Source organism: Danio aesculapii, chromosome 8 (genome assembly GCF_903798145.1).
Source record: "Danio aesculapii chromosome 8, fDanAes4.1, whole genome shotgun sequence".
NCBI lineage: Eukaryota > Metazoa > Chordata > Actinopteri > Cypriniformes > Danionidae > Danio > Danio aesculapii.
In genome coordinates this window covers 30667872-30687461 of record NC_079442.1, presented here as the reverse complement: position 1 = coordinate 30687461, position 19590 = coordinate 30667872, and the positions used below count along the sequence as shown (strand labels likewise).

Here is a 19590-nt window from a genome sequence, read left to right as displayed (position 1 = left end):
AAATATTGTGTGGTATTAGTGTAAAATCAAGCCAATTGTACCATTCTGAGATTCTTAACATGCATAGTATTTCCAATTTCCAATACACTTTAAAATTTGAGTCAAAACTTTTAAGCCCAAAGTATAGGTGAACAAGATGCATGATGCCAATTTCATTATCTAAAACATCTTTTTTGGCACCCTTTTTTGTTCACAAGGAGCACATTGGCTTGAGCTGTTGAAATATGAAAGCTTGTAAAAATAGCTTGTATGAGAGGTTTAAAAGGCTCATGCAACTATTTTAAAAGAGTACAAAGACTCACAGCAGCAAAAAAACTATTTGTCAACCGTTGGAATCCTCCTCACACAATGGACAAACGAACCTGGACTGTGTATTTGTTGGACATTCATTCTCTCGATGGAACTGTAACCTTCTCGTATACATGGAGCTAATGTGAAAACTGGCAGTATGTGGCATTCAGCTTTTGATGTTGTGTCATCCTTTTTTCAAAATCTTTGTAAATTTTCTTTGTAAAATTATTTTATTGCTTTGCTTATTTTTATTTATTCATCTTTGGAAGTCTACCAGGGATAAGATGGGTGGGAGTCGGTTCTAAATTTGCACTTGTTTTTTTTTTGTTGTTTGTTAGTTTTATATTATTGTTCCCGGAAAAAAAACCCTTAAAAAAACTCAAACAGTTGTTAATAAAAAAAATATATAATAAATAAATAAATAAATAAATAAATAAATAAATAAATAAATAAATAAATAAATAAATAAATAAATAAATAAATAAATAAAAAAAAGAGTACAAAGACATTGGTTTTGCTCAAGACAAGAAAAAAACCCAGTCAACATATAAGGATGAATCTTTCTAGTGTGCATGTGTCGAGCACTGCCTTTCAATATTTGGACTCTCAGTAGTGATTATTAAACCACACTGAACTGAGCTCAACTGAACTGAACTTAAACACTACAAACTGAACTACACTGTTCCTATTTACTGTGACCTTTTATGTGAAGCTGCTTTGACACAATCTACATTGTATAAGCGCTATACAAATAAAGGTGAATTGAATTGAATTGAATTGACATCCACATAAACCATCCAATCAAGAATTCTTTGAAAGGCTCTTTGTTTGACTATGAAAAAAATTATACATTTTTGGGATTAACTCTTAACCATGGTCCATATTTGAAAGGTGGCACAAATACACAGCCATGGGCCATAAGGATTACTGGTGTTACTAGTATGTGTGTGACACTCATCCACACCTTCTTGTCCTGCAGGTCCGTGGAGAGCTCATAGCTGTCAGAGAGCGCTTTGCAGCGCTTGCTCTCCTCCTCCTCCTGCTTGCGGAGTGCCAGGCTGGCGGGCTGGTGGCGGCTCCGTTGTGCCCAGGCCAGGCTCGCTGGGCTTGCAGTGCCCACAGGAGGCCCCTGAGGGCCGGGAATGTTTCGAATGTTCCCGTAGCGATCCGAGTTGCCCAGGTATGGGCCCTGACTGCAAGTGCTGTCAGAAAAGCTAGTTGTGTCCGGACACTGAGAATCTCCCTCCACACTGAAAACAACAAAAACACACAGAGCTCGAGGTCAACAACTGCCAGAAACAGTCTCATCGGTTGACAAGTGAGACTAAAACCAGTCTGTAATCTTGGCATTGCAACTGATTAGTGTAGACAAACATATTAGCACACTAACCAACATTAGCATTTCAAATGCCCATATGCAGCCCAGCCAGAACTTCGCCATCTGGCCGGAATGCAGGAGGACGAGGGAGGAACAAGAGAAGATGGAGGGAGTGTGAAAGAGGAACAGAGAGAGGACATGAAGCTTAGAGAGAAAGAAAGAAAGAGAGAAAGAGAGAGAGAAGGAGAGAGAGAAACAGTGGCATGTGTTGCAAACCGTCAGCGAGAAAAGCCAGGCATCAAAAATGATAAGACCTGAGTCATCTGATGATGACTCAGAGAGAAAGTGAGAAGCAGGAAAGCAGGAAAAGGAGTATAAAGGTAAGTCTGCCTTCAGTATCATATCCCTCTTTCCCTAAAGCATGTGTACAGTATTGTTGACTCACGTCCTGTTGTCACTATTGCTAAAGGAAACCATTGCTTTTTTAAAGAAATCTGCTAAATAATCACATTACATGGCATGCCATATATTTGTCTTTGTATTCTTTAGGTATAATGTTTTACTTCTTTAGCCTATTTTCTAAAGAAAGATTAAACCGGTTTGACCAGTGTTTAACAGATATTCCCTTTTCAGTTAAACTCAATAACAATGGTCAGTACAAAATATTTGTATAAATCACAACAACTTTAATGATAGAAATAAATTATTTTTGGCAGTATCGATTATTTTATTGTGATACGAAATAATGGATATAAGCAACCATTTTTAATTTGACCATTTTTTATTAATTATATAATCAAGTTTAATAATAATACATATAGTTTATATTACTTTCATCTAATGTAGTTTATTGTTTTAGTTTTTATTTTGCAGCCCAAAAAGCACAACTTAAATAAACAATATTGATTATCTTTAATAAATATTGATTTTAGTTTTAACTTTAACTAACAGTTTATTAATTTAAAAAGACCTCCGCAAAACATACAGTTTTGATTTAATACCTAAAATTGGCAACAATAATTATTTTATTTATTTATTATTATTATTATTATCATTAAACATGACAATAATGCATGTTTTTAATTATTAATTGATGTGGTCTATTGTAGATTTTTTTTTTAGTCAAAAAAGCACAAACAAAAATATATATAATAATATAATTCTATATAAAAGGCTATTTTTACTATTCACTTTACATATAGTTTTATTTTTAGTTTGTGTCACAATTTGCATTTTGCCCTTAATCCTTTCAGTTTAGAGACAGAAATACAGTTGGTCAATCAGCATTGCTGGAAATAACAGCATGCATAATTACAATAAAATAACCATAAACCAACACTTAACCCTATATTTCATGTTAATAAACAATATTAGTAATCATATAAAAGTACAACCATAAAGACAAAGTAAAAAAAATGCAACTTTTATTTTCAGCGATTTACTCACATATAGGCGTGTGCTCTGTTTGGCAGTTTAGTCTTTCGATGAAAGCGCATGGCTAAGAAACTCAACACAAACTCACACATGCCTGCAGTGCTCTGATAGGAAGTGTGTGTGTGTGTTAGTATTAAAGCTGCTCTGGGATCAGCTGAATCATGCTGGTGGGTTTCCTGATGACTGCATCGACGATCTGTCAATTACTGAAGCACCCAATGTGCAGCAGTACAGTAACAAAACACAAACACACACACAACCTCTTTGTTTCTGCACACAGCAAATCTCTTCACACAAGGGGATTGGTAACTACCAACATGGCAACAGCTGAGTTTTGCCAGCAACAGCAAAGCTTCAAAACAATCAGCTAAAAGGCAACCAAGTGAAATAACACACCACTGCACACTGTAACATTCAGTGTTTCGTTTATATGCAGCATAAAGCTTTGCAATATACTGTAATGTTCCAGGGAAAGCAACACAGAAGTACAGCTCTCTCTCTCTCAATCACACACATTGCATTTATGTCCTTCAAACTTTCTCTCCTGCCCATCAGGATGTGTATTTGTGTATGTGTGTGTGTGTTCGGGAATAGTGCCGAGCAGTCCAGTCGTGCAATCCTGCCGTGATCAGCATGAGTGACTTTACTGTAGATATGAGCATATATTTATGTGAGTGTGTGTGTCTTTCATGATGCATATGCAGCTGGAGGATCTCGGTCACATAGTGCACGTGGGTGTGCGCAAACCGCACTGTCGTTACTTCCTGCGGCAAGTCAAAGAAAGGTACATGCGTAAACACATCACGTCATTCCTGAGTCAGCTCACTATCATATAGACCAGGGGTGTTAGACTCATTTTTGCTTGAGGGTCAGATTGGAGAAAATGTCCCCTTGTGTGGGCTGAATTACCTTTAGTTAGGGTTATGTACCAAAACCCTGTGCCAACATAACCGGTAATAGGCCTGTACAACATATCGTTTCAGAATCGATATCACAATGTAATCATTCACAATAGATACTTCATCATTTGCATGTGTGTTTGATGCCTGGAATTCCATAATGATTTTAAAAGCATTCAGGTATAAGAAATGGTACAACTTGTGATTTTAACAATGATTCATATTATTGAATTATTTGTATTTTTATCATTCAATTATTGTACTTAAATACCGTTAGACTCTGGAAACGATAAAACACTTTATTTTTGTTGTATCTTTCTCTCAATTGTATTTATAGACAGTTATGCATGAAAATACTCATAACATATTCAAATAGAGAAACGCACTGCAAATAGCACAGACAACAATGAAAATGTGTCAGAGCACCCCAAAATGTTTATAGATTGTTTATTAGATCTTATGGAGATGTAAATAGTTAACATCAGTTCATCAATCATTGACTAAACACGTGCATGAAAATACTCACAACACATGCAAATAGAGAAACGCACTGCAAACAGCACAGACCACATCCAAAATGTGTTGAGGGAATTTATAGATTGTTTATTAGATTCTATGGAGATGCAAATAGTAAACATTAATTCAATCACTGACTAAACATGTGCATGAAAATACTCACAACACATGCAAATACAGAAATGTACTGCAAATAGCACAGATCACAATGAAAATATGATGGGGGAAATGTATACTCCCACTGCAGAATCATCTCAACCTATCTAAGAATTTCAGTTCTTTCCAAATAAAGATATTCAAGTTATCTGGTGAAATTATATTCACATCACAATATATATCGCAAAATAAAGAAATATCGCAATGCTAGATTTTTACAATATCTTGCAACCCTTACCGTGTGCACTTAACCGTGTGCAACCCTAACCGTGTGCACAGAGGCTCTTAAAGGGATAGTTCACTCAAAAATGAAAATCGACTCACTGTTTACTAACCCCCAAATCGTTATAAAGCTTTCAAAAGTTTTTTATATTGCTGAACACAAAGGGTGATTTTTGGAAGAAAGAAGATGAAAACCTGTAATGTGTAAGGTAAATTTTCATATCTGGTGAACTTTCCCTTTATATGCCCAAGTTGTCAACTGAAATCATCCCTGTCAACATTGGGATGTGAAAATAAGGGATTAAACATTCTGATTAAAGAGCAGCGAATGAATCTCTCATTTAGATTTTTCATTTGATTACATTAAATAACAGAGGTGTCACTTTAAAATGAAAACTTATTTCCTAGCTTTTTATGCCCATTTAGGCAAAATTTGTTGTGTTTAAAAGAAAACCCACCAAGATCAACATGTTTGGATGTTGTTGTTTTTATTAGTATTATTATTATTATTAAGTGTGACCTATATAAAAATAGCACCAGACTGTTTCTCAGTGTTTCACTGGTAATGTCTTTAAATAAATTATTATGCCTATTTAATTATTCATTTATTACTTATGTACAGTAATTGAGACATAAAAAGAGACAGTAAAATATAATCAACAACGAAAATGTAAATTCAAACTGTAAATGAAAACGTAAATGAAAAAGCTTATTTATTGACTTAGTCCTATCACTTTAAAATAACACTACATCTCTCTATATTTAGGCTAAAACACTGCTTTATTTATTTATTTAGGCCTACTTATTTGTATTTATGCTTGTACTTTCATTTTAGTTGTCTTTAATTTCTTTAATCCTATTTCCAAAATGAATCCTCATTGCACTTAACAAGTTTACAATGATAATAAAGCTTATTAACAAGTTTTTAATGATTAATGAAGGAATTATAATGCTTTGTTTTATTGTTTATCTTCATTTAGAAGTAGCAGAGTATTTACAGCTACTGTATAGGCTATTTCTGTCCATTCGCATCCAGTCCCTATGTGCCCCCTGGCGGCATAGTCGCAAACTGCAGTCATACCTAAAAAACACGTTCTTACTCCTTTAGAGAAGCGCCTGTACAAGGAGCGGCAGTAATGCTCATATTAAAGTGTCACCTACTGTATATGGCTGTTCAAACATTCACCTAAAACCCAGCGCACACTTTTGCTTTAAATTGCGTGTAGAGAATCCGTTTGAGAAACAGTGTCGCGTCGGACAGTCACACACCGCTACTGATGAACTGATTGTTCAAAAGAGTGCGTAGGCGAGGCAACGGTGCCTGTAACGGAAAGGAAAAAAATCATGCCATTTTTATATTTATTTCAAAGTGTTTTCGTGGATAATTAAAACGAAAGCATAGAACAGATTCAAATTTAAGAGCAGGGGCGCTTCCTGGTGGTTCGGTTTGCATATAGGGAGGATCGACCCTTTGGTTGTTTATTGTTATTGCAAAATGTTTATTGCCACCCTTCATAGAAAGATAGACAATTCTTGAAAATACCTTTGATGATACTGGACTAGAATTGTAAAATACAGGACAATCCTGGAAAAAACGGGAAGGTTGACGGGTATGATTGAAATTAGAGAAGAGGGAAGTAGAAGTAGTGTAGAAGTGGAAGTAGAATTAAAAGCATCAATGGACTGCATTTTAAATAATTAGTAATAGCATTAATTTGTAATTGTTTTTAAACAATGTTTTTAAATGTTTTTAAACATTGTTTACTGCACAAGTGTGTGCATTTTTATTACCATACATACAATATATTGAAACATTTTTACTTAAGTTTGTCCACAAGATGCCAGCACTGAACTGGGCCATTGTTTGTTTCACGGTTGGAAATGTGACAGAGAGACAGCACAGATTAATGGATATCAGCTACTTTACTTAAAATGAGGACTTTTTTATTGATCATTACTTTTTGCGGAAAAGTGTAGACACAGCAAGTTACTGCACGGTAGACTGTGATTTAGAAGGTACAATGTCACAGGCTGTGAACTACTGTGTCAAAATAGTATATTTATAGTGTAATATACAGTAGAGTGTACATCATCTCATGACAGGTCAGAACATTTTGTATATTAGGAGAGGTGTCCTTTTGCCAGAAAAGGTAAATATGATCAAATTTCTGCAAATGTATTAAGAATCTTTGAAGCTGATTTGTAGCATAGATAGTCAAACAGGTAAGGACTATGTGAAGGGTGAGTATAAATGATGACAGATTATTTAGTTTTGGGAGAACTAACTTTAAATGACTGACATTGGAATTATTAAATGAGCGGTTTTAAATTAATTTGCAATCATGCTGAAACACTGCACTTGTATGATTCTTAACTAGAACCATGAACTTTGATAAAATAAACTCATGGAAGACACATTTGTCACCCTTTATTGAATTATTTATTGATTTTATGGTGTCATGCTCGCACATGAAAACAACAATATTATAGCAGAAATGGAAGAAAGAGGGTGACAGGATCAGGAAAGGTCCACAAGACAAGATTCAAACTTGGAACTCTAGGAATGCTGTTGCACTTTAACCACTATCGCGCCAACATATAGCAAACATTTTAATAGCAGATATTGTTGAATACTCCTCTTAGTTCCTTTATTTTCTCTACCATAACAGTCAATTGCTTCTTAAGTAATTATCATAGTCAATATATATTTTTATATTACTGTTTGAATGATCCATTAGGCCAGATTAGACACCGTAAAAACATGACTTAGATAGATTAATTTCAGGTTACAATTTATAATAATAATAGTTTAAAAGATATTTAATTCTTTTTCTATTCTCTAATGTTTCTCGTGTTTTTAAAAAAAAAAAAAAGTTCTTGTAAAAACTTCAAATTCTCACAAAGAAGAAACCAAGAAAGTCCCCATAGTGGTTACTGGATAAACAGTGGTTTGAACTGCTTTCATTGATTCAACGAGCGAAATAAACACTCCACTGGGGAATAATCCCACAGAAGGATTTATTTAAACACTTGACTGACATTAAGTGAGTTTGTTATATGTGGTATTTTGACATGCTTTCAGATGTAGCAGCATTCAACACACAAAGTTAGTTCACTGAGTAGCTACGCAAACAGCTGTCATTATCACAGACTGTTTATCTAGACATTATCGTCCAGATAAACCAAAATTGATTTTGAACTAAATTTTGTGTGGCTTGTGAATGAACTTCGACCTTGTTTAGTAAATGCTGCTCCATCTGAAAACACATGCTGGATACTTACTAGAATTTGTTTTACTGTCAAACTGATAAGTAAAATTGTCCGGGTAAGCTAAAATTGTCCGTAGTGCATGTGTGTGAATTGGTGTGTATGGGTGTTTCCCAGTGATGGGTTGCAGCTGGAAGGGCATCTGCTGCGTAAAACATATGCTGGATATGTTGGTGGTTCATTCCGCAGTGGCGACCCCTGATGAATAAAGGGACTCAGCCGAAAACAATGAATGAATGAATGAATGAATGATCACAAAAACGATGTAATCTGATGAAAATTAATTAATCATATTCCGTTTTTTAAGTTATATTTGGCTGTGTTCTGAATGGTGCACTTTCCTAACGCCTGAACTCTCTCATCCTATACCATCTCGACAAGCCATCTGTGTGTTATCGGGTGGCATTTAACGCAATTCCATTGTTTGGACCAGTTTGGATTCGAAGAACCAGATAAGGATCAAAAACATATTATATGCAAAAATTGCTACATAGTGGTGTCTGCACCGCTTTGTAACGCCACAAATCTTTTTATCCACCTAAAATCGAACATTCCTAATAACTGATGCCTTTTGAACGCAGTGTCCAGTTTTCAAACAATAGCTCCCAGCATTTACATTAAGATGTGTAATTATAATAATTCAAACAGACATATATCCTCCTAGGGCTTAACATATGTGGACAGCACGTTTTAGCTCTTAAGTGGCTATTTAAAATACTTTGAATGTTTTATATTTTGTTACAGACATACAGTGTCAACTGTTTTGCAGCATATGAAATGTCCCAAACACTATTTTCCACTGTCCAAAATGGGGAAAAAAATGTTTTTACTCTCTGATAGTCAAAGCAAGTTAAAAAAAATTCTATGTTAAATATGCATTAAAAAAAATTCATGAAACATATGGACATTGTTTTGCTCTTAAAGTACATTGTATAAAAAGATGATACTTCAGTTTTCATTCTAATTAGGTTCTAATAAGCCGAAATAGCAAAGAGAAATAAAAAATGCATGTAAATACACCTTGGGCCTAAAGAGGTTAAGTAAAATAAAAAAATATATAAACAAACATTTACCAGTGACAATCTCAGCTACAGAAACTCCAAGATATCAAATCACGTCAGAAATCTTAATTTATTCAATAAATCAATTGATCTAATTCACAGAAGTGGTCTAAATGATTCTGAACTCGAATTGCACAATAGACTCAGTAGCCCCATTTATTCCTGATCTTAAGATGCATTCATGAACATGATCACGAACAACACTAAATAGTGATGAAACTGGCTACAAGATGTCAGATTTGTCAAAATGACATGAAATTACTGTGGCCACAGAATAAGAATTTATTCAATGATTTATTAATTCATTCACTCAACTGAATCGTGACCATGTTTGATTGATTTGTTCATTCAGTTATATTAAATCCTGCCCATGCTGTACTAATTCATTTTGTTTTTTTTAATTTAGGTAAATCACAGTTGTGTTGTACTAATTTCTCCCCTTGTTTTTATTCCGTTAATTTGTGGACACGGCAATCGAGCAGCTCCATCATGTGTAAGGCTTAGCAGATTAACAAACAGCTAAAAAAGGAAAGAGTATGAATGAATAATGAGTATGCATAACTTAAATATATACAGACATTGTCATTATACTGAATAGAAAAGGCCATGATGTCAAACAGACATGCACATAGGTTTAAAACAACATGAACACAATTAAATTAAATACATCTATTCATTTAGGAGACAATGAAAGTTGTAGGATTTATTAAAATACATCACAAAAGCAGATAAGGAGGAACACTTTCTGAAGGTTACAGTGCACTGAGAGAGAAACATGCGCATTTGTTGATGCATGTGTGGATTTTCATGAAGGCGCCCGTGGGCAGATGCTGACAGAAAGGAATATTTGCGAGCGAGTCAGTGAACGGCTGTTAATTCAAAGTGTCACTCGGACTGTAATGTGTGTTTGGCAGTGTTATTTTAACCTGTTAAAGAAATCATTCAACATGCGGTTCTGGGATATTACCTGACATACAGTACGTGCTGGATGCACCTGAAATGGCAAACCGAACACTATAATTTATGATACATTTGCATATTATATTAAAACACAGATAGTACACAAATTTTAATTCTAAATTTGATAAAACAAAGCACATCACAATATCCAACTACACTATGGGTCAATTAAAACAGATTTGTGAATACATAATACTCATAATAATAGGAGTAATTTAACCCAAACACACGGGACTTGCCAGACATGAGTACAGCTTCAGCTTGCTCTGTAAAACCAATAATAAAGTAATAAAAAGCAGCGCCATTAACTTTATGATCTTAAACAGCCATTTGCTTCTCAACAGAATGATCTTGCACTTATGCTAATGCCAGTAGATCACTATACACCATTCATCTGCTGTTATATAACAGTGCACTTTAAACAGTGCCACTCTGCTAACCTCTGTCGTGATTTTTGAGCAACTGATGTTCTTTATGATGTTTAAAAAGTCGTTTCATGTAAGTCTGCAAGTATCTAATTAAACTGTTGTAAAACACTAAAATACAAATCTGCTAAAATGATGTTTTAAAAGCAGACTGACTGACAGACAGACAAAGTACACGTCATTGATCTCAGAAGGATTATTGAACTGTTTCCTCAGCTAGTTCTGTGTAAATCTATACCAGTTTATGTGTCACTGTAATCTCGCCACAACCCACAAGCAATTCACCGCAAATACCCAACAGGAAAGTAATCTGCAACACTACAAATAACACAGTTTTTGTAAATGTATAGTACAAAAAGGATAATAATATTAATTAATAGAAGTGTTCAAGTGCACAGTGGAACACTACTTCTTAGATTACAAATGACATCTATGAGGGCATTAAGGGATAGTTCACCCAAAAATGAAAATATACTCATCCTCCACTGGTTACATAACTATTTGACTTTCTTTCTCCTGTTGAACACATAACAAGATATCCTAAAGTATGTATTCATTGACTTCCACAGTTTTTTTTGTTTGACTATGGATGTCACAGGGTGCTTTCCCCCCAAATTCCTCAGAATATATTGTTTTGTATTTAACAGAGGAAAGAAATCCATGAAAAATTATAGCAATTTGAGTGTGAGTAAATGGTTAGAAAATCTTCATTTCGGGTGAACTTTCCCTTTAACAAATCTCCAAGAACATGGCTGAGTGTGATAAATTATTGTCAAAAAAGTTTAACTTTTGCATGTGGACATCTTTTGCATTTGAAGTTCACATGTTGCTAAGCTAACACCACAGGACTCCAAGCCTTCACATCTATATCAATAGCAAACACTGTGAAAACCAAAAATTTAAATCGTAACTGAGACAAATATCACTGTCCAGGTTTTGTGGTCCAAAACCTGTTTTCACAGTTAATTTCAACTCTGTAAAACAATTATAATTGGTTTGCAGATTGGTGTTAACCCAGCAGGCACAGGACGTCAGATTGACATTGTACTTCAATGTCATGGGACATAGCATTTTGGGTGGAAATGAAAATCGTCATCGTCAAAATGAATGACATCAGAACCCAACGTCAGACCGGCATCAGTGTCCAATGTCGTACAGACGTTGCATTTTGGTCACATACCAACACAATTTAAAGCAACCAAATATCAACGTGTAATGATGTTACAGCTTGATGTTGTGTGGATGTTACCACGTCTATCAGACACTGGATTTTGGTTGCCATACTTGCTGAATAAATGTCAGTATTTGACATCAATATGATGTTGGCTTAAGATGTCGGCTCGTCGTTGCATTTTGATCACTTTCCAACGCAACCTAAAAACAACCAAATATCAACATCATTTGACGCCGTTATTGGACAACAAAATAACGTACAGTAAACTTTGGTCACCTGACATCACGACATAAATCTACCATAATATTAATGGCATTGTGTGCCTGCTGGGAACATTCTGCTAAGCTAACATCAGAGCACTTGAAGCATAAACACCATTATTTTCACTTCCTTCTCCTTCTTCCTTTACAAAGCTCATTGTAATGTAATGCAGAATTGTCTTCTGAAAGTATACATGCCACGTATCTTTAGTATTTGACCAAAACAAGGTAGGTGGAGGCATAATTATGCTGCCTACCTTCTGGAACAGCAATGTGATGTCTTAAAACGATGTCTCTGTAGGCAGCACACTAGGCTTTGAAAACAGAGTCTTTGCTACAGGAGCTGGGTGCTGACAAAAACAGCTTGAAGCTAGTTTTATTATCAATTCTATCGATTCTCATCATCGTGTTTAATTAGTTACAGTAATTCCACCATATCAGTTTAGTATCAGCTGCCTTGAGTTGGGAGTGATTTTGTGGGTGAGATCCTCGAAGGAAAGGATTTTGGAAAGGATTAGTTCATGGAAAAAAGGACAAAAATAATAAATGTCAAACAACAAAAAAGGTTGAATTTCTACATATTTCTTCCATTAAAGTTATTAGTGTCAGTATAACTTAAAAAAAAAATAAAAATAAATGAATATTCACCCTCTGCATTAAAATGCCCAATTGTGGCAATTAAAACATTTATTATAGTACAAAAGATTTATATTTCTAATAAAGTTTGTGTTTAACTTTTCATTCATCAAAATATCCTGTATATCTTTAAGTCACAAGTCAACTGAAGCAACATGATTTAACTTCAATGTTATTAACAGAAAATATTCATATCTCTATTCAAAAGTCTCTCTATGTTTGCACACAGTCAGATGGGTAGAAATCAAATGAATTAATATTGAGATAAGATGACAAACCAGGATACTTGTATGATGATGTCAGAAAATCCACTTCTCAGTGTACTCTCTTTGAACCTGATGCTGAGTTGCACTGCACCTTTCAAATTGGATGCTGAATTTAGACTTAATTCACACTCACAGGCACATGGTTTCCTCCTGAAACGAGACGTTAACATACAGTCTCTGAGTCACCCTTCTTTCCGAGAGTGTGCAGATCAGTTGAAATGCAGGTACAGGTATGAGACGGTGTGAGAACATGTCATTGCAGCATGCCGTTAAAAAAATAGTTCACCCAAAAATGAAAACTCTGTCATCATTTATGCACCTTCGCGTCAATCCAAACCTTTTTTCTTTCCTCCATTCGTATTTCTTTCTTTCCTCCAAACAACATGAAGAGTATTGTGATGCTGCCTTTTCCACACAACACTGAATTCTAAATAAACTTTACAGTTGCTTTGTATACAAAAAATAAATTATAAAGTATAGTTATTATAGAATATCATGCATTTCCACCTACAGTATACATCTGTTTTTGTATGGAGGTCTCAAAAATAATACATTTACAAAATAAAATCCATACATGCACAGTAGAGTAGAGAAATCCAATTTGTAAATTCAAAACATAATTCATAAGCACAACACATAATTCGTGAATTCACAAGTAAAAAGCATAAACATTTTCGCCAAATAAGTTGGATTTGTGTATTTATAAATCGTGTTTTAAACTTACGAATTGGATTTGTGTATTTATGAATTGTGTTTTGGATTTACTAGTTGGACTGTGGTCTATTTTTGAATTGTGTTAGGAATTTATGAATTGGATTTGTGTAATTATGAAGCGTGTTTTGAATTTAAGAATTGGATTTGTGCATTTATGAATTGTGTTCTGAATTTAAGCAATGGATTTGTGTATTTTTGAATTGAGTTTTGAATTTAGGAATTGGATTTGTGTATTTATGAATCAAGTTTTGATTTTACGAAATGGATTTTTGTATCTATGAAGCGTTTTGAATTTCATGTTTTGAATTTCATGTTTTGAATTACGAATTGGATTTGGGTATTTTTGAATCATGTTTTGAATTTACAAATTGGATTTGTGTATTTATGAATCATGTTTTGAATTTACGAATTGGATTAGTATATTTTTGAATCGTGTTCTAAATTTATGAATTGACTGTTTATTTTTGAATCATGTTTTGAATTTACGAATTGGATTTGTGTATTTTGAATCGCGTTTAGAATTTTAAAATAAGGATTTGTGTATTTATGAATCGAGTTTTGAAGTTATGAATTGGATTTGTGTATTTATGAATCGAGTTTTGAATTTACAAATTGAATGTGTGTTTTTTAATTGTGTTTTGAATTTGCGAATGGGATTTGTGTATTTATGAATCGGGTTTTGAATTTATGAATTGGATTTGTGTATTTATGAATCGAGTTTTGAATTTACGAATTGGATGTGTGTTTTTGAATTGTGTTTTGAATTTGCGAATTGGATTTGTGTATTTATGAATCGGGTTTTGAATTTACGAATTGGAATTGTGAATTTAAGAATTGTGTTTTGAATTTACAAATTGAATTTGTGTATTTATGAATCGTGTTTTGAATTTCATGTTTTGAGGTATGAATTGAATATGTGTATTTTTGAATCGTGTTTTGAATTTACGATTTGCATTTGTGTATTTACGAATCGTGTTTTGAATTTACGAATTGTATTTGTGTATTCTTGAATCTTGTTCTGAATTTACTAAGTGGATTTGTGTATTTACGAACCCTGTATTGAATTTACAAATTGGATTTTTCTATCTATTAAGTGTTTTGAATTTCATGTATTGAGGTACAAATTGGATTTGTGTTTTTAATCATGTTTTGAATTTATAAATTGGATTTGTGTATTTTTAAATTGTGTTTTTAATTTTTACAAATTGGATTTTGTAAATATGAATTGTCTTGTGGATGTATGAATTCATTCATTCATTCATTTTTTTTTTCGGCTTAGTCCCTTTTCTAATCTGGGGCCGCCACACTGGTCTGAACCACCAACTTATCCAGCATTTGTTTGCGCAGCGGATGCCCTTCTAGCTGCAACCCATCACTGGGAAACATCCATACACCAATTTACTTATAACACGATTTTGGACTTGTGGGGGAATCCGGCGCACCCAGAGGAAACCCACGCCAACATGGGGAGAACATGCAAACTGCACACAGAAACGCCAACTGACCCAGCCGAGGCTCGAACCAGTAACCTCCTTGCTGTGACGCGATTATGCTACCCACTGCGCAGCCCATATGTATGAATTATATTTTTTAAATGTATTACTTTTGAAACTGATCTGGCTCCATATTTTTGTGCATAGATGTTCAAATAAGACATACTGTTACTATTTCTGGAGTGGATAATAAAGGATCGGAAGCTTTCGTGGTGCACACTCAGCAAACAACAAATCTTCATGCAGTGAGCATCAAGAGCCAAAGAGAGTGTGTACAGTACGTCATTTCTTCACTGCCTCAAAATGCAGTGTTTGGCAGTCACAGAGCTACAGCGGTCTAGGGAATCATCTTTTGCGTTCATTACTAAAAGCTCAGCTTGAGAATTCACGTTTGGAGAATAAGACTGGAGCCTGTCACGACACAGAGTGCCGTACGGTCTCGCTTCTTTGCACAACCTCAAGCAGCCTGTCATTTACACCAAGCCGGATCACAGTTTCAGCGTTAGAGAAAAGAGAGAGAGAGACACTGACGACATGAACGTTTTAGGCTTAAAATAGAAGGACTGCTGAAACTACAAAGCAACACACTTCTTTGAACTTCACAGATCTGTTGGAACAAGACAAGGACAAAATAATTTGTTCAAGGACAAAAATATGATGACATCATTCAGTTGATTTTTAGGTGTCTAAAATTAGCCAGACAGTTTACAAACAATCTAACTCAACCCAAACCAGGTATAAACTTCAAATGGGGGGATAAAGATCCAATCACACTTCCAACCAATCCAGCAGATTTATTTCAATTAAGAGACTTTCATTTTATTACAATCAGACCATACGAACTTATCATTTATGATGTTAATATTTAAATTTGTTAATGTATTATCTAGGGATGCTCCGATCAATCGTCCGGAGATCGGTAACGGACAATAATCACATTTCATGACTTGATCGGTACTTGCCAATCTGGCCGATCTCATGAACTGATCACAGGTGTTTGTTTACGAGTTTACAGTACAAGCAGAGGAAGACGCACGTCTGCAGCCCTACAACACGTGAGGAGGTAAATGACATTTTGAGGCATGAGCGATCGCTGCGTATGCATCACAACTAACCAAAATATATACAGATGTGGTGCCATCTCGGGTTATCCAGTTTATTAGCAGAACTAGCGTAAGTGATGCTCTCTTGCCAGTGTTTTGAGCTGCTATGAGGCAAGTGGAGTGATCGCCCCTGTCTAGTGTCCAACATGACCCCTCTCGGAAGCTCCGCTAGTCTCGCACATAGTGGCTCCGTGGTGTCTGGAAATTAGATGAACATTATACAGTACATTTTTTTGTTATGTAAGCATGGTGGTTTGTAAATCTGACTTTCAGTGTAATTTGATTCCAGCTAATTTTTAACAGTACAGCTCCTTTTGATGCTTGATATAGGCTGTTGCGATAACTGCTATTTTGCAGACCCATGCTATTGACAAGCCAACAGCAGATGAACAATAGCAGCTGGTTGTATCCAGTGTTTTAAGACTGACAAAATGCAGATGCTCTCGAGACAAAACTAAAAGTGACATCCCCATTTTGGCAATATTTCAGCATTCAACCAAACAAACTAAACAATTTAATTAAACCGTTACACAACATTTGCTGCAGAAAGGTCCCTGTGACATGCGGCAGGACATTGAATCTGAGGTCTCATCTCGCTGTCATCCAGCCATCTAAGCACAGCTGCCCCACAAGTGTCATGTTGCGGAGCAAAATGAACAAGTGAGGCCGCGACAGTAAGGAGTAGCTGAAGCCATTGCGAAATCTGTCAAATACAGCCGTGAAAGATACAGACATGAATGCCTTTCAGTAACTGTTGTGTTTGTCATTAATACACATCCAGATTTACCGGAAGAGAAGCCAAAATTGATATTGCATATCATCTATTATGTGTTCATATTTTTTTTATGTACTCTTTAAATTATAATCACGCTGGTTGTATCTCAAAAAGTTTACAGAACATTGTTATTCCTCTCATTTTATTTCTTATGGTTACTATAAATCTGAAGTCTTTCACACTTACTCACCTAATAGTTTACTTTAACAATAACAAAATAATATGTGTAGTTGGACTGGACCCAAAAAAAAGATTATTTGATTTGAATCCATCATTAAATTAACAAAACAAAAGAAATCTATCAATCCTTGAATTGATTCCTAATAACATTAATATTCTCTGTACTTCATCTCATCCACCATCTTTCAAGCTGGTTAAAAAAACATCTCTTTTGTCGAGATCTGGACGAAAGGTCACAGTAACCATCAGATGCCAGCGGCAGCTAAATTAAAGTCTGATATTTACAAGTATTTCATGTCCAAAGGCAATTTGGGTATAGAAAACATTTGTCACAGAGTTAACAGATGTTGAAATGCCACGGTACCGCTAAAAACAATAGTATCTGCTATAATCAACAACTCTGTTTACACTAGACGTGACAAAGTAGACAAAGATTTTTTTGGCAATTGTGAGACATTCATTCATTTTATTTCACCTGTCCTCATGTATGGCTCCCAGTTACATTCAAAATAGATTTTAAAGTATTACTACTTGTCTACAAATCACTAAATGGCCTAGGACATCAATACATTACAGATATGCTCACTGAATACAACCCTAACAGATCACTCGTCATTAGGATCAAGTAAATTAGAAATTCCAAGAGTTCAGTTAAAGCAGTGTGAATTGGCCTTTAGCTACTGCACCCCCCTGCTGAAATCAGCTTCCAGAAATGATCAGATGTGCTCCAACATTAGGCACATTCAAATCACGACTGAAAACACATCTGTTTAGCTGTGCCTTTTAGGGGTGTCAAAATTAATAGTTTCTTCGATGCACCGCGATGCAGACGCAGATAATTCGGTATCGGTTCAGTAATAATCATTACCGGTTATAGTGTACTGACGTCATTTATCTCATGAATGAAAGTAAACTCCATTTCTCTCTCTCTCACGTGGCCCATTTGACCGACTGCGTGACTTTTCCTCTTCTCTTTGCTGTTACAGCGATACTTCTGGATACAGACACAAGCGCGCAAGTATTCTCCACCGCGTCTATCGTGGATCAGCTGTGATCGCCGCTGCAGTGTTGCCAGATGTTGCTGACTGATTCTAGCCCAAAAACTATCCAAAACCCGCCAAAATGCCTATCCAAAACCACCCATTCTGGCAACACTGCACCGCTGCCGTTTATCAGTGTCACTCATCGGTCACCAGTGCCTGTGAAGTAAAATATAAAATCAATGCACCGAGATGCACCGAGATATCAAATTAAACCGAAGCGATGGCATGATGATCGTAACTGAACCGAACCGTGAGACCAGTGTGTATAATCACACCTCTAGTGCCTTTACTGAATGAGCACTGTGCTATATTCGACATATCATATTATGTCTTTCTCTTCTTTTTCATTCTTTTATAACCTATTTAACAAATTAATCTGTTTTATCTGTTTTATATTATTTGTCTTTATTTTTCTATATACATGTCTCTTTTATTCCTGTTTATGTGAAGCACTTTAAATTGCCACTGTGTATGAAATGTGCTATATAAATAAACTTGCCTTGCCTTATTAATCAGGGGTCATCACAGTGGAATGAACCGCCAACTTATCCACCATATGTTACTGCGTAGCGGATGCCCTTCCAGCCGCAACCCAACAATGGGAAACACCCATACACACTCTTTCACACTTTCATAGTCTTAAACTACGGCCAATTTAGCTTATTCAATTCACCTTTACCACATGTCTTTGGACTGTGGGGGATAACCGGAGCACCCAGAGGAAACCCATGCGAACATGGTTAGAACATGCAACCTTCACAGAGAAATGCCAACTGGCCCAGCTGGGGCTCGAACCAGTGACCGTCTTGCTGTGAGGCGATTGTGCTATCCACTCCACCACCTGCACCAGATATATATTAGATTTTCAATAAGAGCCCAAAATCCTGTTTTAGCTGACGCTTTTTAGATTTTTGGATGTCTAATAGACATCTTTTAAACCCGAAAGTGCTTAGTGGGAGCACTGCTCTCAACTGTTGCTGCACAGTTCATTAATACAGCTGAGTAGAAGGATTTCAGTTACCAGCATTTATGTATTAAATATTGATAACTAATCAATATTGAAACATACTAAACAAAAAAAAAATGAATCAAATCTAAATGAAATCAGTTAAGGAATATAAAACTGAAATAAACTTGCTCATGAAAATTAAACACACTGCCTTCACCAAGTTTAGTAAAATGAAAAGAAAGCATTCTTGGTATAATTTCAGACATGTTAGAAAGGCAAGATGTGCCAATTATTCACAGAGGTGCCATGCTGAGTTGCTCGACTCCTTTAGTCAGCTGACTTGAGTCTTTTTCTCTGACAGAACTCCTAAGCTTTTTACTGCTATGGCAACGTAATGCCACTTTTCATGTACAAAATGTGTTTGAACGTGATGAACTACAGTAGATAA

General features: G+C 35.3%; 1 protein-coding gene across 2 annotated transcripts in view; it reads right to left on the bottom strand.

Annotated features, from left to right (window-relative positions):
• Positions 1-19590, bottom strand: part of LOC130233579 (IQ motif and SEC7 domain-containing protein 2) — a 120684-nt gene that overhangs the window by 22427 nt on the left and 78667 nt on the right. For both annotated transcript variants that reach the window (XM_056463691.1, XM_056463692.1), the window contains exon 2: positions 1256-1541. In XM_056463691.1, the coding sequence (XP_056319666.1) occupies positions 1256-1541 (286 nt within the window). The remainder of the gene's footprint in view (positions 1-1255; positions 1542-19590) is intronic.